Here is a 20,662-nt window from a genome sequence, read left to right as displayed (position 1 = left end):
GCACACCCAGCCCACACTCTCACCTTTACCCCAGGTTGACAATGTCATAGCGGCACATTTATCACAGTAGAAGTGGAGTGTGACTGTGAGGAGCCTGTGTCAGTCTCGGCTGTGTTGGTCTGGAGCTGCCCTGTTCCTCCGCAGCTAGCCGATGGCTGAGAACAAGCCGTATCGTTATGGGCTGATCGTGCTGGGGCTGCTACTGGTGTCTGTGGGCCTGTTTGTGATGAGCGTGGAGGAGCCCCACGTTTTTGCCACCTTCTGTGCCATGGGGGTGCTGACGGCCGCCATAGGCACAGTCTGGAGTATGTGCCAGTGCTACCCAAAGGTAGGTGGGCCAGAGAGAGGGGGACAGACGGAAAGGAAAATGACAGACAGAAAGAAAGAAGCAGCGAGGAGATTGGAGAGTGTGCATTAATCTTTTGTGGGGTTTTGGAACCTTTCGAAATTAAATGAGGACAAAAATAATTATAATACAGTCTAAAAATGTATAAAATTCAAGTGAATAAGTAGCCTAGAAATCTAGACGCGCCCCTAGCGCCCCAGGGCTAGTCTAGCAACTCTCCGTTGGCTTGTGAGCTCCAGAAATCGAAACTAAATCAGGCCAATGAAATCGTGCATAGAGTCGTTAGGTGGGCTTAACATAATGATTGATGGCAGAGTTGCAACGGATTGGCTTGAATTCCCTGCTACTTGAAAACAAATAAGATGGATGTTGCTGTTAGCGAACAGTGTGACACGAGTTAAGCTTTTATTAAGTTGGCAAACGTTTGAACTAGCCAACTAGCTCCGCTGGTGGGAAACGCATGAGACTCATAGCGTTGCCGCTGTCCTATTGCGTCCAGAGGGAATTTGAAAGACAACTGATTATCCCGCCCCTCGGACTGAGCACTGCGAACGGTGAGTGCCCAGACCCTACATTTTAATGTGGGTCTGGCTTGTCAGGCTAGTGAATAAGTGGAGAACTACATAAATATAAATTATGTTCAGAAATATGTAGAATTCTATATCATGTTTATTTCCAGGCAACCTTCATTATACCCAACCAGGAGGAGATCTGGACGAGTGAGAGGGGGGGACAGTATACCATTCCAATAATCAGCTCATGGTATGTCTAATGGATCTCATTAAATTGCCACTTTTAATGCCCTGCCTCTTCAAGGAATTTGTAGCATAATCACACTGTACTATTGTAATTAGTAGCTTTTATCCAAAGTGATGCACAGAAGAGGAAACGAGTCACACACACACACACACACACACAGGAATTTGAAACTTGAAACTCTCAATTTTGAGTCCTAGAATCATTTTTTTCCACAAAATTAGTTCCTGGTAACACATTATGATGAACAGGAGCCAGTTGGGGGGAAATCTGTGTGAAGGCCCAAGATAGTGGTTGAGTATGGAGAGAGTCCATCCCCTGTCTGCTGTGAACCCTCTGGCCAGCTGCAGTCTGGAGATCATCAGAGGAACAAACGCAGAAAATCACAACCAAAAATGAAACTGCAGACTGCATCTTCAAGTCTCCCAGTATCAAGGAGAGGGCTTGGCACCTAAGAGACCGCCAACGTTTCATCTTCCATTCACCCAGAGATCAGTCACATCCCATAATGAGCATCTCCGGCCTGCCAATCCAATCCATCCCGAGCAGGCACTGGTCTCCATCTCCCATGATATAATTAGGCGCTCTGACTAATACTGATAATGAGGGAGAAAAGAAGACAGAAACAACAACCACTCACTCAGCAGACTAGATACATCTGGATGCATCTTAAAGTGATAATGGCCAACAGGATTGATGGTCCAGCAAAGGAGTTTTTTAACAGTCAATACAAAAATACAAAATCTGCCTTAGAGAGCCCTGCATTCCATGGCACATTGTGTGCTCCGTGTGCATTTGGAGATTGCATGGATTGGATTTTGGATTTCTGTAATTTTTTCATCCATCAAATTTCAATCCACACACAGTCTAACTGGATTTGGTCCCCTTCTAACATGATTCTGTTTGTTGTACAGTGAGACAACCACTGAACCACTGAAGGCTCCTCTGGCAAATCTCAATGATGAAGAGGAGGAAGAGGAAGATACATATGTCATGAGTGGCTCTGCTGTGACAGCTATGGCATCAACCATGGCCGTCATCCAGGCCTCTCTGACTCCTCCATCCCGCAGTCCTCTGTCTCACAGCAAGACACTGGGGCTGGAGTTGGAAGCTGAAATGTATTATGGGATCGTGGAGGACTCTTGCCATTTCAGCTCTGAAATAGACAGTGACTGACCGGTGTCTGTACTTTGAAGATAAGCTGTTAGCTAAAATTAGAATAGACAGTTAGAAGGACATTGACTAGCTAGACACTTGTTTTGAATGCAGAAGCATTTGAATTCTGTGGGTTTATGAAGGATAATCTAAATTTGAATTGACTCAGGGCATCTGCATTCTATTTCAGGTACAAATGCTGGTTTCTCCCATGGTTATAATATTCAAGTTTGCTCTTATAAAATAGATTTGTTAATAAAAAAGAGTTCAGTTTCACAATGGTGCTTGTGCATTCTAACTTTATTCTCACATCTGAAACAGAAGACCTCAGATTATAGAAAACCTTTTAAGAGACAGAGCCTTGACCTTGGCACCGATCCCCATGGAAACCAGAGGGTGGTGGGGAAAAGGGGACAGACAGAGCTGTGTCTGTGTTAAGGCAGAGCTCTGAGACCTCTAGCAATCATCACCTCTTAATAGGCAGGATTCTGCAATCACCATAAGAGCACTCATAAGAAACTCTGCAAGGTGGAGAATAACTGAACACTGAAAATTGAGGAAGGTCTGAGCTCGGAATTTTGCATAGTTCTGACAATGTGGACTACATGCACTACATAAACAGAGGACAAAAAGACTATGTGAATGAGAGGGAAGGAGGGTTTCAGACAGAGAGAGTTAAACTAGAGAGTTTACATTCCTAAAATTGCATCTGCTGATGATTTACTGGAAATAGTGAGACCACATGAGACCACCAGAGGGCAGTAGGAGATTACTATTATATACGATTATATAGACGGCGTTATGTGGAACATTAAATTGTGGAACATAGGCTACTGTTTCTCCCCAAGTGATTGCGATTTGCACCATATATTTTTTTAAATTATTATTTAAATGCATTTTTTCTTACACGAGGAGACAATGCATGTCAGTCTGTGGAAACAGATGAAGATATCAATCATCTATGCGCGTGAAACCGCAAGTACACTCCAGAGAAACTTCGTTCTGTACTTACCAAACAACTGGCAACATGATAGACTTTCTATGCCACAAAAACTTGTGCACATATGCGCGCACAGAGTTGGCTACACACCTTCCTCCTGGGGGAGCCTGCGGACGCACAATGAATGAACAGTGGGACTATAATGGAAATGTAACCACATGTGATCTTGATTAAAACGCATTATTACTATTTACATAAGATGTCCCATGTTCATACATGCATCATAATTGTTGCAAAACAAACTGTCCAGTGGGACCTGATAACTATGTAAATACATGTGAAAATATATTTGATTACACATACCAAAACTGCGCTGGATAATCACAGCATTCAAATAAGATACAAGTCTAAGCTTGTTGGTCACCCTCCACATTTTCATACTGACAAAGCTGATAGCCGCAGGCTTGGAACGTTACTGGTGATTGCAGCTCTGAAATTTGAATCCTTTTCAGGACATTTATTAAACGAAGACATCATTCGATACAAAAGCGGTGGCGTGACCCCCCAAAACGTCACAAGTCCCCGCCTTGAGGGTTTGCCCATGGCAGACTTCAGTAATTTAAATTAATCTCTTAAATGCCCAAATGAAATTACTGAGAAAGTACAGTGTTTCTGGACTGTCTCTTATATATGGCTATTGTTAATGACTTGTTTTTTTTAATGATATTCATAGAACAAAACGTATAAGTAGCTTATATATTTCAACGAAATTCAACAATAATCCGTGAAAATGAGCGCTCTAGTTGAATTTGTGATAGTCGGTGCTCTTCTTTGTATGCTTGTTCCAATGACCTTGTCCACAGAGGACTATACGGAAGATGAGGAGATGATTATCTCTCTAATTCGCCAGGATGATAGCCAACCTGAGTCCGGAACAGAACAGCCCGCAGACTTCTACAGGTGTAATAAGGTAAGTTAAAATATGATTATTCCCAGAGCAATATAATAATACTATGACGTAAAACATTTTTTTTTTTCACAAAACATTATGGCTTTTGTCTTCATGTAGAGTGTGTATTCAGATATTACTTTCTTGTCACGGATGGTTTTACGCATTAATAAGACAGAGTATTGCCATTCTTAATCCCCCCCCCCCCCACACACACACACACACACACACACGCAAGGTTGCAATGCGGCGTAGTTCACTTGCGACAGAACAGTGACCTCAGCTGACCCTATAGCTTATTATACGAAAATGTGGTTAAATATCTCAGGGTGCGGTGTTTGACATAACGCACTTTCATCTCACTAAAACAAACTTTCCGCACAGGACCAATGGCGAATGCCTGGTCAGTACATAGTCGTGTTGCGAGAGGGAACACACGACAACCATGTGGACCGCACCATCCGCAGGCTGCAAGTTAAAGCAGCTAAACGCGGATATCTAATAGAGGTGGTCCAGAAGTACGCTGGAGCTTTCCACGGCTTTTTGGTGAAGATGAGCAGCGATGTTCTACATCTGGTAATGTGCAAAGTGCATTGTATCACAGCAGTAAGGCATTCAAGAGTTTCAATAATCTTAGGTCAAGAGTGATTGTGTAATTCTCCCTGTGTACAGGCAGTAAAGTTGCCACACGTGAAGTACATAGAGGAGGACTCTTCTGTATATGCTCAGGCTGTACCTTGGAATCTGGACCGCATAGTACAGATTAAGCACGAGGCTGGAAAATACACCCCCCCCAGTGAGTGCATGCATTTCTCAGGACACACACACACAGTACACACACAGTACACAAACACAGACAGACAGAGAGAGATTAGACATTAGATAAAAACAATATTTCATATACTGTTTTTTTGTGGGAACTGATCATGACTGAACTGATCTGATCTGAACTGATTCATCATTATATGCTATATGTGTCAGAGGTGCAATCAGTACAGAGATGGCAATCTTCACATAGGTTGTATATGTCTATGGTTATCTTATGCGCATGTTTGTTTGTGTCTGTGTGTTCCTTAACAGATGACGGTTCCCAAGTGTCAGTGTTCCTCCTAGACACTAGCATCCAGCTGAACCATCGTGAGGTTGACGGCCGAGTGCAGGTCACTGACTTCAACAGTGTTCCAGACGAGGATGGTGTTCGATTCCACAGACAGGTCAGTGATCAGAGAAAGAGCTTGAAAGCATCTTGTGATGTTGTCGTCCATGTTTCTATATGGACTTTGCATAAATATCCCTTATCAACTCTTATCACTTGTGTAGTTGTCTTATAAGATGCAATTTGTGTTGTGGCTATCTGAAAAACAAAAAAAACAGTCAGATGACTATTTACATTTGGAAGAACATCATACTGCAGTATCTGTATGAGATCAGCAGGGGGCAGAAGAGATCACATGTTTATCACAAGCGTCTTTAATGCTGCGTGAAAAAAGTGCTGCCTCCTCACTTTGTTGTAATCTCAAACGCCTTCATGCTCCTCAGACACATGACTGATTACTGTTTTTACGTTGAGAAGTCAAGACAGGAAATCCCCAAAACCTCACATGGAGGTTAACTTCTTTCCTGCTGGGACAGACATGCATACAGCTGGATGAATTTATGTTTCTGTGGGTCTACAGTGGGTGGCGCAGTGAAAAGTGGAGTTAAAGAGTAATGTACCTATTTATAGGCCATGACCTCACCTTAACTTGCATCGTTTCTGTCACGCTCCCATAGGCCAGTCAGTGTGACAGTCATGGCACTCACATCGCAGGTGTGGTGAGTGGGCGGGACTCGGGCGTGGCCCGCGGGTCGAACGTGAACAGCGTGCGTGTGCTTAACTGCCAGGGTAAAGGCACCATCTCTGGAGCACTGGCAGGTAAGGGACACAACAGGGACAGTGTACTGTGGAGAAGATGTCATCCTGAAATTGCATTGTGCAACTGCAATTCCATTTTGATGCAATAGATTGGAATTAGATCTAATCAGGCCTAAAATATTGTATATATAATATATATAAACTGAGCCTACAACAGCAACATATTACATTTAAATATACAGCTTTATCTAGACATGCAAAGCACAAATGAAAGGGGGAACTCCCTTCAACCAATGTATGGCACCCAACTGGGTGATGCAGATCCACCATTTTCCGTGCGAGCACTGACCTATTCACCCAATCCTCAGCTCTAGAGTACGTCCGAGCGTCCCTGCTGATCCAACCGCTGAGCCCACTGGTGGTACTGCTCCCGTTTGTGGGGGGGTTCAGCCGCACCCTCAACACTGCCTGCAGGGACATGGTGCAGTCCGGGGCCGTGCTTATCGCAGCAGCCGGGAACTACCAGGACGATGCCTGCCGCTACTCTCCGTCATCAGAACCAGAGGTAACCCACTACTACTGTGAGCTCATTCTTCTGCAGGTATAATGGAAAGTAAATACACTGTGCAAATTGTGTTATATTTTAAAGTTTTGTATGACTACTAGTTTGTAGTATAGACTCTACAGACTATGCTATTATTACACAGACAATATGAACAGAGCTAATATGAAGTTTTATCAATGTTACAACGTTTTGCCAACATTAAAAATACCTCCTGATACTAGGTGATTACAGTGGGAGCCACTAACCATGCTGACCAGCCTCTTACCACGGGCACGACAGGCACCAACTATGGCAGCTGTGTGGACCTGTTTGCCCCTGGTGATGACATCGTGAGTGCCTCCAGTGACTGCCCCACGTGCTTCACCACCAAGAGTGGCACCTCTCAGGCTGCGGCACATGTAGCTGGTGAGTCTAACAGACAGAGAAGTCCACCGAGAATATCGTCAACTAAGAATTAGAAACGTCTATGCGACATGTCCACAAATGCACCAAATAATATACAATAATGTGGTGCAAAGTAATATTATAGTAATTATAAAAAACTAAAATCATATGAAAATGAATTTCTGAATTGTACTTGAACCATGTCAATTCTCAGATGACTTTGAAGTAGCCTTGGCTTTGGACTCACTATTAGGTTGTTTTTTTACATTTTGGACATTGAAGATTAATTCTAATCCATGGAAAAGGATTTCTATGTTCATCGTCACACTCAAGTATGTTACTTGACTCTCTTAGGCATAGCAGCGGTGATCCTGAACTCAAGGCCCAACGCCACGTCCACTGAGGTCCTGCAGTTGCTGCTCAGGCACTCAGTCAAACAGGCCATCAACCCAGAGGGCTTCCCTGAAAAGCAACGCCTTGCCACACCCAACATGGTCGCCTCACTGCCCAGTCCAAACTCTGCCCTCACAGGTATGGCGGCATTTCAGGAATTATAAAAACAACACCAACAACAAAACAATTAAAAACTAACCGTGCACTTTTCACTTGATTTGAGATGAAAGAGTTATATATTACACATAGTAGTTGTGTGATGGCCAAATTAACATTTATTACTCAAAATGTAAAGATTAATGTCGACATGTTGAGTTTAATCTCATCATAGCAAAAATATTTCTTTTTCTTCATGTGTTGTCCTAATATTCCATTGTATCTTAAGGAAAAGGCTTAGTGGCAAGATTTTAACTGTCTGTATCTGCCCATGCACCACAGAGGAGGATCTGCTGTGCCGAACAGTGTGGTCAGAGATGTCGGGCACCTTGGCGTTAGACACGGCGGTAACAAGATGCCGCCAAGGAGAGGAGCTCTTCAGCTGCTCCAGTTATGCCCCGGGTGGAACTCGAGCCGGAGACAAAATAGAGGTGAGAGGCAGGAGCGGATGAACAAATGAAACGTCAGGCCAGTTGGGAAACATAGAGGAAGACAGAATAATGGATGAACATTGTAGAGATTTTTTGAGATCAATATGTCTGATATTTCATCCGCCGAGCTAACAGTGGTATTCTCACTTTCCTTTGTCACTTTCTTTTTTTCTTTGAGGAGCGGGATGGTGTAAAGGAGTGTGTCGCCACCAACAGTTTCGGGGGGCAGGGAGTGTACGCAGTCGCCCGCTGCTGCACGTGGAGCCCTGTGCAGTGCCAGGTCAGTGCCAGCAAACAGACGGGCACCAAAGCGTCCTGCACCAACGCTGAGCACCAGCTCACAGGTAAGATGTGCGATGCACACACACCCTCATCACCAACACAATCAATAGCCCGAGATAAGAGGTGATTCACAACGTCCCACCAGGGCAGCTGTGGCCTACTGGTTAGCACTTTTAATCAGAGGGTTGCCGGTTCGAACCCCGACCAGTAGGCACGGGCGGCTGAAGTGCCCTTGAGCAAGGCACCTCACTGCTCCTCGAGCGCCGCTGTTGTTGCAGGCAGCTCACTGCGCCGGGATTAGTGTGTGCTCACTGTGTGCTGAGTGTGTTTCACTAATTCACGGATTGGGATAAATGCAGAGAACAAATTTCCCTCACGGGATCAAAAGAGTACACTTATACGTACCTACCATGGCAGATGATTTGACTAATTAGCTGAAGAGTGATGCTGATCAAAATGAGCTGGTTTATTGAATTGTTGCAACAAATATGCGGTAGGACTTTTACTTTGTTAAAATGGAGATTTCCACCTGGAGATAGGGCTGTCAATCCACACCAGACCCAGGTCACACTAGAGTAAGAGACAGTTCATAATCATGCCCTGGTTCTCTGGTGCCTATACTTCTTTACTGCTCAACTATTGCTGTTTTTACTACTCTACTATACAATTGAATAAACTCTGCCATTTCTAGCTTGGCCCCTGATGGCATCCTGACACTGCATATGTTAATATCTTTGGATGCCCGTACTAACCTCAATAATGACCCCACCTCAGGCTGCAGTGCCCATTCAGAGTCAGGCACTGTGCTGGATGCTGGGCGGCCTCTCCATGGCGACCAAAAGGCGTGTCCTGCAGGGGAGGGACTGATGGCATATGCCTCTTGCTGCTACGCCCCCGACTTGGAGTGTCATCTAAGGGAGCATGATCCAACTGACTTCACTGAACAGGTATGTGGGAGCTGGGGGGGGGGGGATTGTTCTGGTACCATTTTCACGCTTTATGACAGATGCACCATAAAGCTTTATGCAGACACTTAGTTCATAGCTTTTCTGTTAGCATGCCGGCTCTCTGTGTCAGAGGGTGCCGAGCCCAGTGAGGGACTTTCCTTCTCACAACACAGGTGTCAGCGCAGGACATGTGCAGAGGTTATATCTTCAGAAGGTTGCACAGATTTTGTAATTGTGAAACAGGACGCTTTAAAAAAAAATGTCTATATAGGATCTGCAAAAAAGTAACATGAGTGAATTAACACTGGCTAGCAATAGGTTGAGTAAGACGAATGTATATTTGAATGGTTTGGGAATATCTGGATTGTGAGGTTCTGTCTCCTTTCAACATTCATCGTAGCTTTGAATGCCTGATGGAGATGGAGACTGGGGCTGCAGGTGTGTCATGTGCTGCACTGCGCGCCACTCCATCCTCACTGATCCCTATGCTGTGTTGTGGCCGCAGGTGGAGGTCTCGTGTGAAGACTCCTGGACGCTAACCGGCTGCACTGCCCTCTCCCACGGCTCACCCTCCCGCGGCTCCTTCAGCAGAGCCAACACCTGCGTGGTGCGCAGCTCGGCAGGAGGAGGCGGCGGCGGTGGCCGAGGGTCCACCGCTGCCCTGGCCATCTGCTGTCGGAACGGCCGGAGCAAACCGGAGGAGCGGCTGCAAACGAACCAGAGCGGTCACAAATGAGGATCCCTGTCTGTCTGCAGTCTGGTCAGATGCGTGCCATGCGCTCACATCATTAACTACACTCCTGTCTTTCCACGCTTTCTCTGTGGTGCCCCGTTTCTTCGCCAGGAGGGTAGGCTACTGGATCCATGTTGCAGGTTGTATGGAGAGACAGAAATATTTATCACCATTAGGGCACACAGAATATAGAGAAGATATGTTTTGACCTCAATGTTTTCCAAGTGAAATCAACTGAAACATGAAGAAAAAAAAAAAAAAGCAAGTGAATGTATCGCTACTGCCATATTTTACATAGAAAGGTACATAGAGTACCATTGCTAAAGCTTTTTATCTTTTTGTATGTAAAGCGGTCACCTAGCTTTAAAATCTTGGCCTACCTATTGCTTGTGGTTCAGTGAGAGCACATTCCACCAGACAAATGTAAGCTATTCTATAAATTCGCAGTAGAAATGAGCTCAATGATTCTGTTTAGAATTATATGAATGCTGCTTTATGTTTTTTTGTAGTTAAATCATATGCATACAATGGAATGTGCTAAGTCAAAATGTATTTTCCTAACTGTATATATACACACACACTATTCTTAAACATTAAAGCTGGTTTCTTAAATGGTTGGTCATTTTTAAATGCCCAAAATGGCATAAACGAGAAAAAAAAAACTCTGTATAAAAGGTTGAGCATTCCAGTTTTATTTTTTTTATATCAAATATTCCCATAATCAAACTCTGATGTACAAATTAAAACGCGGTTTTAACATGCATTAACAGAATTGTCACTTCAGAACGTTCAGACTTCCAGCATACAGGTGGATGCTCAAAGCTGAGGAACTGAAGCATTCAATAAAAACCCGTATAGGCTTCAACCCCCTCCCCTTCACCCGATTTTTAAAAATCCAGGAGACCCTCCAGAACCCTTAGGAGAAGAACTACAGGCGCAAGAGGGGCAGTAAAAAAAAAAAAAAAAAGGAAGAACAACAAGGAGTCAAGAGGCGACACATGTTAGAGCTTTAGCGCTTTTGTAACGGTCTGCCCCAGGCCCCTCACGTCCGTCTCTTTTAGCGGGTCAGCAGATTCGGCTTTGTCTCACATGAACCCGTCTTCAGTCGGGGAGGAACTCCTAGTCCTTGGCACACTAATTTGAACTTGGCTCAGACTGATGAGATGTTCGTCACTGCAGCTGACGCAGGTTTGTGGCGGCTCTGACCACGGACAAGACCGCACACAGCTGATGCTGAGGTGTCCGTCTGTGAGAGAGGGGGAACTCGATGTGTGTGCGTGTGTGTGTGAGTGTGTCAAAGGGAAAGAAATAATAACAAAAAAAATGCCTCTGGTCAAGGCACAGCAGTAGTGAACTCTGAGCTTTGAAACTCAATCTACGATTATCGCCGATTAACCACCAGAAAGCCACTGATGGGACGAACAAAGGGAAAATACAAAAATAAAGTCTGACGATTTTCGTAGGCGTCTATAATAAAAAGAAAAACCCATCTCACGTCCATAAGCTCATGGGAAGCTATACTCTAGGCTATTTGCAGTGTGGGATGTAGTTCAAAAAAGTGCATTCTGTCCAGGAGAGTGATAAAGGACAAGGATCATATAGTTGCAGTTAGGCCGACATCACTTGGCGGAGAGGTTGTAGGATAAAAGCAATGTAGGCCACAGTGACTATTTAGCCTAACCGTCCTAGAAAGCTTTTCAGATACAAATCAGAAAAAAAGCATTCTGACTCACTAGAAATGTGAGTTCTGCCAAATAGTTGCTTGTCCAGAAAAGGTTTGTACACTTAGTTCTAGTGATTGTTTCAGGGGAAGCGTTTTGGTGTTCCAATATGTCACTCGGTGATACCCTGAATACGAGGTAACTCACACATACATTCACTGATACACATGCGACAGCGAGGCAGCAAGAGAAGGGACATAAACAAACAAACAAACAAACAAAAAACCCACATTCACTGGTAAGAGGCAGACAACTGGACACGCTTTTCAAACGAGGTTCATTACAGCACAAGATCACTTCTCCTTAAAAAAAGAAAAAAAGAAAAGCACAACTACTAGATCTCCTTCCACAGCATTTATGAATTTGATAGGTTAAGACAAAGGAACAAAACCTGTTAAGTGTTGTTCATTCAAGGGAGAGCTCATACATGGTTTGCTTTAGGTCCTTGCACTTAAAATGTAAAAAAAAAAAAATGAAATGGTGGTAAGGAGTAAACTACTGTGTGGCAAAGCAACAACAAAGTCAGCAGCACCCTCTCCAGGACAGAAGAAAAAGGAAACTTGTTTCTGAGCGCGTGGCACCCAACAGTCTGTGGCAATGTTCTTCTAATGCTAATCTACTGGGTAATCATGTTTCTACAGTCTGATGAGCTATGTGGTGTTGGTGGTGGAAGTGTGTGTGTGTGTGTGTGTGTGTGTGTGTGTGTGTGTGTGTGTGTGTGTGTGTGTGTGTGTGTGTGTGTGTGTGTGTGTGTGTGTGTAATACGGTTATGAGTGTGCTAGGGAGGACCACAGACTTGCAGCTGTGGCGTGGTGGTGTACTAGGGTAAAGGCACTTGAGGGCTCGGTGGACAGCAGTCCGGGTGAACGCCTTTTCCACCCTCTCCCTCTCTTTACTGCGCAGAATAAGGCAGACAAAAACAAACAAACAATAAAAAAAGAAGGGGGAAAAAAACAAACAAAAGAAAAAAGACAGAATAAGCATCAAGTAAACTGCAAAAAACACCCAAAAACAAAACAAAACAAAAACAGTTGGCAAATGGCAAATCCACCACCCCTGAATGATATAAAAAAGTTAAAGCTTATGGCAGTACGTGTGTGAGTGTGATTGTGTGTGTGTGTGCATGAGTATGCACACTTGTGACCTCTGATATGACTACCACTTGTCCTCCTAAAACCAAACGCTTCACTCTAAATTGGCTATGGAAAAGCCCTGTAAGACGAGAGAACTGAAGTAAGAGGCCTGTTGATGTCAAAGATTTCAACACGAGGTCATTAAGCACGGTATCAAAAGCAGCTCTTTCTTTGTGTATCTGCGTGTCGGTGTGTGTGTGTGTGTGTGTGTGTGTGTGTGTGTATGTGTGTTGTGCTGCATGGAGAGGGGGAACATTGTCATTAGGCCAGAAATAACCCAAAAGAAATCCAGCTGAAGAGCGACTCAAGAGTGAATATGTGGTTTTTGTCCTGTGGGAAGTGAGGGATGATGGGTACTTCAACTGGCCTCTATGTTTCATATCTCCTTAAAGAGGCGCTCTGAGCAACTTGACTGGCTTTGACCAAGCTAATGCAAAGCATGAGAAATGCCAGCCCTCTTCCTTTCCACGGGCAGTGTAAGGCATAGGAACAAAAAAAGAAAGCAACAAAGGAAAAGAAAATCCCTTCAATAACTGAATCAAGCCATCCGGAACTCAAAAAAGAAACATCAAACTCAAGGAAAAATGTCAGTCAGTCCAGCGGAAGTCCATGTCGCTGCTCGTCATTCTGGAAAGTTCTATCCAACTCTTCGAGCTCCAGTATAGGTGGGAATATGTAGTGGAAAAAGGGATCATAACGTCATTACTTCCTCCAGTCTCAGGATAGTCTAGATTGTTGGGATTTTTCCTCTCTCTATATATTGTGGAGAAATATATATATATATATATATATACATATATGATAAATATACATATATATATATATACATACATATATCTCATTCCCACTTCTGGTTACCTGATTGCAAGCAGCTGCAGTGCTTGCATGGCACTCAATCTCCAAGGCTGTCCACTCACTGTTTGGCCACTTCGTTTGTATGCTACAGTATGTGACATGTGGAATCCTGGGATAGCAAGGTTGATTTTTGGTGTGCTGTGTCGGTGGTGTTGTTTGGGTACTCGGGCAGGTACACAGGTGTGCAGGTGGGCTGAGGCTGTGAAACGTCTGCTGCTCTCTCTCAGTGGGGCTAAAACCAAACTAGGCAGAGAAACTGGCAAGAGCTCTGAAACCACACTGCGACCAGTACAGAAGAAAAGAAAGAAAGAAAAATATATGTATGTGTCTCGATTACAGTGACCTTCCATTCCTATTCACTGCCTTCCTTTGACCATAAAGTGCATTAAACAAATACCAGGTTGAAAAAGAAGAAAAAAAAAAAAATGCTTTGCTATATTGTTGGACTTTCGAAAGACACCAGTTAAGTTCCCCCTCGCATTGAAAGGAACTAAGCAGCACCTCATCAATTTTGAACAAACACTCAAAGGAGCGTTAGGATACTTTAAAAAATATTATTATTTTTTTACATTTGAAATTTCCCCTGTGACATATCTTTACATTATCGTGAATAGTATCTGTTTAATTACATTGGCAAATGTGCACACTTGCCGATTTGTTTTTTTTTTTAGTTTTTTTTTTTTTTTTAAAAGAAGCCCCTGTTTTCATCCTGTAGTTCTAGTGTGAGATATTAAAAGGGCAAAATAAGCAATAAGAGCTGATTTCATTGGTGTTCTACTAAACACTTTTTGCTTGAGGAAAAAAAAAATCAACAATGTTGTAGCCCACAAATGGTCAGATATAGTGATTGGTGATTAATCTAATCCAGAACAGAATGGTGTCTGTTGGTGTTGACCGCCTTGGGTCGAAAACGTTTCCAGCATCACTGGGGCAACAGAAGTTCAGTGTTCTGATTGGCTGTCTCGCTTTGTCTGCTTCCTCCATTATTTATTTTTTTAATCTGTCTGCTGCAGGAGGTCAAACACAGTCTTTTGATTGGCTGCTTGAAGCCACAATGTCTCTCCATTGGAGGGATTGTTTATGCTTCTTTTCTTTTCTTTTTTTTTTTGCTTTCGAAAAAATAAATCACACCCCTGAACGCTGAGAAAAGCGGTTAGGGGTCGACGTCCTCTAGGTCACTCTTGGAGTCACCCAACATCATGGGAGACTCGGAGCCCTGGGGAAATACAGAGAAGAAAGACTAGGTTAGGAAGTGAGTCCAATTTATTTCTTTGAGTTTATCTATCAACAGTAAATAATAGCATTCTGAACAGGCATCAATGCAAGTCAAGTTTGGATAAAAGTATCAGTCAAAGGAATTATAAGTGTAAGAATATAAGTATAAGGTAGAATCCTTCTAATCGAGCTGAGTTATACTGTGGGTCAAACCATGTGAGAGACCCCCATTCCTGCAGACGTACCTGTCTGAGGCTACGGTCTGAGTTCTCATTGGCTGGGCTGCCATCGGAGCCGTTACTGCTTCCTGACTGCTCCTTCTCATTCAGGAGGGCTGTGGCATAGGCCAGCGTGTCCTACACTCACACACACACACACACACACACACAGTACAACAAAATATATTTAACATTTCAGACACATTTGTAAAGAGGTTGTAAAGTTAATTTGCATGAAGTGGGGCGAGTACTAAGGTCAAAGGCTGACCTGTGCAGAGATGGTGCGCTGGAAGGTTTTGGCAGTGGAGGTCTCATTGGAGACGTTACTTTGAGGGGTCCAGTAATGCTCAGACATCTGCAGATCAACGGCAGACAGAGGGAAAAAAAAACAGTTAGGACAAACAATGTCCGTCACTACAGAAGAAAAGCAAACTGCACAGGTACTGATGCCTGTAGGTACGTAAAGCGAAAGGCTCCATTGCCTGACCTTTTTCTGTAACCACTGAACCGCCCAGCTCCAGTGACCAGACAACTCCTTAAAATAGTCTTTTGCTGGAGCGCACCTAAAATACAAACACACACACACACACACACACACACACACACACACACACACACACACACACACGCACACACACACGCACACACACACGCACACATACGCATAAAACCACTGCAGGTATTATGGATTAAAGTAACGCCATGAATCTGAGAACAAAGGACCAACTCCTTACTTCTGGGCCAAGGTAACCAGGAACTTGACACACTGGTAGCAGCGACTGCTATCTACATTGTTGCTCTGGTGCATCAGTGCTGAGAAGAGGAGAATACAAGGGCATGTTAGCACATGAATCACACTTGATCAGCCCTCACTAGAAGATTCAGGAGTAAAGACAGTGACGTGTAAACTTGCAAATAGGATAATCTTTTTTATATTTTTATTTTTTTTATATTTAAATTACCTTCCAATTCAAAAGGATAAAAAAAAAATTACCTTCCAATTCAAAAGGATAAATAAGAAAGCCTAGACTAGTTTCCTCCCCATTTACAAATGTAACTTCAAATGCAAGAGACAGACATATTTCAACATACTGTATTTTCTTATACATACCCAGCAACCCCTTGTCAGATTCAAATGCAAACTTCAGTCTTCTGGCCTGCAATGGATCCTCCACCATCTGAGAAACACAAAAAATGATTACAAACGTGTACATCTCAATAGTAAGACAGACTTAAATCACTGCTACCAGACACGAGTGTTACAATAAACAGCTCTAACCAGGATCTCCTGAAGCATTTGGAAGACGTTCTTGAGCTCGTGTGGAGGAGCAGTCTCCAGCTGGTTCTGTAAGAACAACAAACAAAACATGCCGTCAGAAGTGGTCTAGGATATACCCCAGTTCACATCATGCTTAACACGCCTTAGCTGTAATACAATCACCATAAACCGCCGTGGTGTCGAGGATTAAATGACCTCTGATAATGAGATGAGATGAGACGTTCTCAGTGGCCTGAGTTACCTTAAGCAGCTGCAGCACTCCCAGAGAGAAAGGCTCATTACAGAAGCAGCTATACGTGATCATGTCGATGAGGAAAGTCAGGGGACCTGACAGCTCCCGCATGGCAAACATCACCTAGACACACACACATTATAATTTCATTGAACCTCTCCAATAGAGTTAATATCAGAATAAACCAGTTAAAATATCAATTACCCTTTTGCAAATAATATGACCATATTTGGTCTCATGACTATGGTGTGAGAGGCAGGTGAGTTTACCTCCAGCAGGTATGGCTGTCCCTCAGGTTTGAAGAGCAGAGTGTTGATGTCTGGGTGGAGGGGAAGGAGTGGGGCAGAACAGGGGCTACTGGATGAGGTATACTTGTATACACCTGGAGCTGAAAGAGAAGAGACCATGTTAACATGCGCTCACACACACGCACGCACGTCAGACTGCTATAATAACATTGTGTACAATCTCCGAATGGATAAAAAAAAAAAAAAAAACTAACAAACACACTTTACACACTAAAGTTTACACACTAAGCTGAATTAAGCACTAAGGCAAAAACTATACCCAGGCCTACTACCCCCTCCATGTCCCACTCCTGCCACTCCGAGGTCTGACGTCGCTTACCCTCGGTTCTGTGGGAACCCAGGTCCGTGTGCAGCACCACCATGGCTAGCGTGTTGTGCAGGTGCAGGAACTCGCGGGCCTGGGCCGAGCTCCAGCGCCGGTTCTGCCGGAGGAAACACGGGTCACAACTCACACTCAACTCCACCAGCGCACTGTGTGGGCGCACAAGCATCTCTCTCACCAAGTGAGTGGGAAATGCCACAAACTCTTGTAGACTACATAAAATAGCCTGATGTTTTAGGCCAGGCCAGGTACATTGTACAGTGACTCAAAGAGCTGTAAACAGTGTTTTAAGGTTGCGTGTACAAAACCGCTTGGAGCACCAGTGGAATTTTGATTTTGCGATGTGAATTCCCGTTCTAACCGTTGATGTGCCAAGTGGGTGGGTGGAAATAGGGCACCCACCACTACCGAAAAATGCAAGGTTCATCAATCCAATATTATTTTGTAGTATTTTTTTTTCCCGACTGAAAGGGGCAGAAATTGGTACTTTTAAGATATGGTAATTAGCGTTGACTTTACTCACTTCCCACCCACCGACAATATCATCATCATCATCCATCGCAATGTTTTACTGTACACATCGTCAAATGCCAATTAAAGGGACATTGCCCAACCCTAGTTGATGGGCCACTCTCAGCCTAACACAGCCTGGTAATAATAAGTGTGTGCTGTTGATGGGCTCTCTCAGGCTTGCTGCAACTGGAGCGCCCCCTGCTGTACCTGGTTGTTCTGGCGGTTGGGTCCCAGCAAGAAGATGAGCATGCGGCGGTAGGCAGCATGCTTCAGCAGCAGCTGACAAGGTTCCCCGCCCTGCACATACAAACCCACACAAAAACACACACATTAACCAAACGAGGACTAATAATGTCTACTGTCTCTAAATCAGTCACCACCAGTGTCCCAAAAAAAGGAAGACACACGTCAACATTAGAGGCTGTTGTGGTATGACAACAAGTGCAGTGACACAACACCACCCTCCTCACCCTCTGGGCGAAGCTGCTAAAGAGGGAGAAGTACTGCGAGCAGTTCTTGCAGTTTTCGGGCACGTCCTTGTCCAGGAGGGAGAGGAGCGCGTCCAGCAGGCAGTCAAGGCCGGGGTCCTGGAAGTGCAGGGCGCTCTCTAGAGTCTTCTCCAGGAGGTTGGCCACCACCACACGCACCTCCCGCACACTACACTCCAGCAGACAGATCCTGCAGGGAGAAAGATCACACAGACACACACACACACCATTAGTAAATCACAGGTGTAGTCCACCTGGCTGTATCTGCAGGTCATAGATTTGACCTCCATACAACATACATTGTGAAGTAATATACAGACAATATACACCAAACAAAATGTATAGCAATTGTGGATTCACACTATACAACACTAACAATAGAATTATTATGAGCATTGAATGAACAAGACTGAGTTGTGTTACTGTAAACCACCATGGCAGCAACGGAACCACAACAGTGAGCATGTCAAGAGATCATCTGCAGTCACAAGCAGGGAAGGCCAAGCCTCAAGCCAGCTATGAAGTGGAAAACCACCACTGCTAATATTGTTTCATTCCTCCTGGTGGAATTGCTGCTGCTGCTGCTGCTTCTATTGGAAAGGCCACCCAGAAAGACAGAGGGAGTGTATGCGTGTGTGTGTGTGCGTGCGTGCGTGCGTGCGTGTGTGTGCGTGCGTGTGTGTGTGCGTGTGTGTCAGGCTCGTAAAATAATTCCCTCCTCCGCATTCCCTGGCCTTGACACAGGCATGGCGTGATCGGAGGGCAGCCTCAACGTTCGATCTCCATCAGCCAATCAGGAGCAACAAGGAGCCACAGACCCCCCCCTATCCCTTCGCGTTGTTGTTCCCTCCTCCTCCAACGAGTCCCTGGTGAGACGTTAGCTCCTGCAGACATTGTTGGGCTTTAATTGTCAGGTTCTTCCGCCTCACCCGCACACCCTCTCCCTCCTCCATCGCAGAGCCTCCTCCTGGCTCGAGATGTTTACATTCCAGGACCAGGGCCCACTTTCCGAGGTGCCGCAGCCAATGGGAGCGTAGTACAGCCGCCGCGCCCACTACCCCACACAGGTGCTAATGATTTAGTGGCTGGCGGGGACAGTGTTTGCTTTTGGGGGGGGGGGGGGGGGGGTCAGATGGCCCCCATGACAGCACCACTCAACTAATGCATGAGGCTGTGTTTGTATATAGGTAATACAAACGAAGGGTATGTGTGTGTGTGTGTGTGTGTGTGTGTGTGTGTGTGTGTGTGTAACACATGCTTCTATGTAACACATGAACTTCTGCGACCCGAAAGCCTGACTGCTGTAATGCCAGCACACTGTGACACCACTGCACTGAGATGGTAGAATGTTCCGGAGGGCTCCACCCACTTGATGATCACACTGTGGAGGACGTTCCGGAGAGTTCTACTCACTTGATGATCTCGCGGCCCTCGGGCCCCACCAGGTACTGCGCCATCCACTGGCACGCCTCGCTGCTCTTGGACAGCAGCACCTCCACCGTGGCAATCCACTCCTCAGTGTCCACCCTAGGAGGGGCAGATATGGGTCAAGGTCAACAAAGTTTCTCACATGTAAGAGGTACAGCGAACCAAGTACAATGAAATTCTTACATTAATAGGGGTTAGGGTTTCTTCAAATACTAGGAAATTAATATTACTGTAACCACAAAATAAAGATATACACTTATAACAATACTTATACAATAATAAATAACCAAGAAATGCCAATAAGTAGTGCATGTTAATGAGTGTAAACAGTCTTATATAGTCAGTGTCTTCTTTCCCTTTGTATCTCTCTGCTGACCATACCGCCTGCATACAACCTCACTGTAACACTTCATATTGGCACTACTGCTAATGCGTTGGGTTTGGATGCTGCGCCAGCTACCGGAGTTTCTTTTTGGTGCGCAGGTAGGTGTGGAAGAGGAAGTGGACGGCCAGCTGCAGACTGCCCGTGGCCATGGCCTGGTAAGAGGGGTGCTTCAGCTTGGTCTGTGGGGGGATGGAGGATGACATGACGTTAACAATGACAACATGTTGATATCGCAAAAAGATGATTCACGGAGTCATTTCTAGTGTTGCCGTGGCTCGGTGGGCCACTTACAGCATTGACTGAGGCGAGGGAGAGGGTGAAGTTGAAGTAGTCTGGGTTGTACACGTCTCGGTTCTTCATGAAGCGCAGGTTCTCGTCCCTCACCATCTGTGAGCAAAACATCCAGGACACAGGTGTTAGTGAGTGCGCGTTCACACCTGGCTCATATGAAGCAGCTAAATGGTAACGTAGCTCTTTCCAGTTGTGAGAGGGCTACCTGGTAGATCCAAGCGGGCATCTTCTCCACAAACAGGCCCTTCTTCTCGCCTTTCCTCACCAGGCGTGTCAGGAGGGTCAGCCGGTCGTTGTTGGCCCTGGGGGGCCGTGGGGAGGACTGGGGGGAGATCTCAGGGGAGGAGGGGGCCGACCTGGGGGGGAAAAAATAGCATCCATG

General features: G+C 44.9%; 3 protein-coding genes and 1 long non-coding RNA gene across 8 annotated transcripts in view; 2 read left to right on the top strand and 2 right to left on the bottom strand.

Annotated features, from left to right (window-relative positions):
- Window positions 1-151: 151 nt before the first annotated feature.
- On the top strand, window positions 152-2,495 carry bsnd (barttin CLCNK type accessory subunit beta). Its single transcript, XM_042058115.1, has 3 exons — window positions 152-328; window positions 1,026-1,108; window positions 2,017-2,495. The coding sequence occupies exons 1-3, from the start codon at window positions 152-154 to the stop codon at window positions 2,276-2,278; spliced, it is 522 nt and encodes a 173-aa protein (XP_041914049.1). The 3' UTR covers window positions 2,279-2,495.
- On the bottom strand, window positions 889-3,755 carry LOC121678512. The gene is made up of 3 exons (XR_006021253.1): window positions 3,561-3,755; window positions 3,270-3,364; window positions 889-1,698 (listed from the first exon to the last, which is right to left on the bottom strand). It is a non-coding gene; the product is annotated as an uncharacterized LOC121678512 (long non-coding RNA).
- A 95-nt stretch (window positions 3,756-3,850) lies between these two features.
- On the top strand, window positions 3,851-10,504 carry pcsk9 (proprotein convertase subtilisin/kexin type 9). The gene is made up of 12 exons (XM_042058113.1): window positions 3,851-4,167; window positions 4,531-4,722; window positions 4,819-4,942; window positions 5,227-5,360; window positions 5,920-6,061; window positions 6,370-6,566; window positions 6,788-6,971; window positions 7,305-7,481; window positions 7,782-7,930; window positions 8,109-8,274; window positions 8,987-9,159; window positions 9,665-10,504. The coding sequence occupies exons 1-12, from the start codon at window positions 3,988-3,990 to the stop codon at window positions 9,893-9,895; spliced, it is 2,049 nt and encodes a 682-aa protein (XP_041914047.1). The 5' UTR covers window positions 3,851-3,987; the 3' UTR covers window positions 9,896-10,504.
- Window positions 10,505-12,439: 1,935 nt separating this feature from the next.
- Window positions 12,440-20,662, bottom strand: part of usp24 (ubiquitin specific peptidase 24) — a 54,307-nt gene continuing 46,084 nt past the window's right edge. For 4 of the 5 annotated variants that reach the window (XM_042058109.1, XM_042058110.1, XM_042058112.1 and 1 more), the window contains 16 exons: window positions 20,486-20,636; window positions 20,281-20,376; window positions 20,065-20,168; window positions 19,590-19,703; window positions 18,159-18,366; window positions 17,896-17,985; window positions 17,173-17,275; window positions 16,815-16,933; window positions 16,555-16,668; window positions 16,314-16,379; window positions 16,146-16,212; window positions 15,769-15,847; window positions 15,522-15,597; window positions 15,303-15,389; window positions 15,062-15,172; window positions 14,372-14,817 (listed from right to left, as the gene is read on the bottom strand). In XM_042058109.1, the coding sequence (XP_041914043.1) occupies window positions 14,755-14,817; window positions 15,062-15,172; window positions 15,303-15,389; window positions 15,522-15,597; window positions 15,769-15,847; window positions 16,146-16,212; window positions 16,314-16,379; window positions 16,555-16,668; window positions 16,815-16,933; window positions 17,173-17,275; window positions 17,896-17,985; window positions 18,159-18,366; window positions 19,590-19,703; window positions 20,065-20,168; window positions 20,281-20,376; window positions 20,486-20,636 (1,648 nt within the window). In that variant the 3' untranslated portion in view covers window positions 14,372-14,754. Of the gene's footprint in view, window positions 13,500-13,604; window positions 14,818-15,061; window positions 15,173-15,302; window positions 15,390-15,521; window positions 15,598-15,768; window positions 15,848-16,145; window positions 16,213-16,313; window positions 16,380-16,554; window positions 16,669-16,814; window positions 16,934-17,172; window positions 17,276-17,895; window positions 17,986-18,158; window positions 18,367-19,589; window positions 19,704-20,064; window positions 20,169-20,280; window positions 20,377-20,485; window positions 20,637-20,662 lie in introns of those variants that run through there. The other variant, XR_006021252.1, reaches the window with a different exon arrangement.

This window comes from Alosa sapidissima, chromosome 12 (assembly GCF_018492685.1).
Source record: "Alosa sapidissima isolate fAloSap1 chromosome 12, fAloSap1.pri, whole genome shotgun sequence".
Lineage (NCBI taxonomy): Eukaryota > Metazoa > Chordata > Actinopteri > Clupeiformes > Clupeidae > Alosa > Alosa sapidissima.
This window is presented reverse-complemented; position numbering and strand designations above follow the sequence as displayed.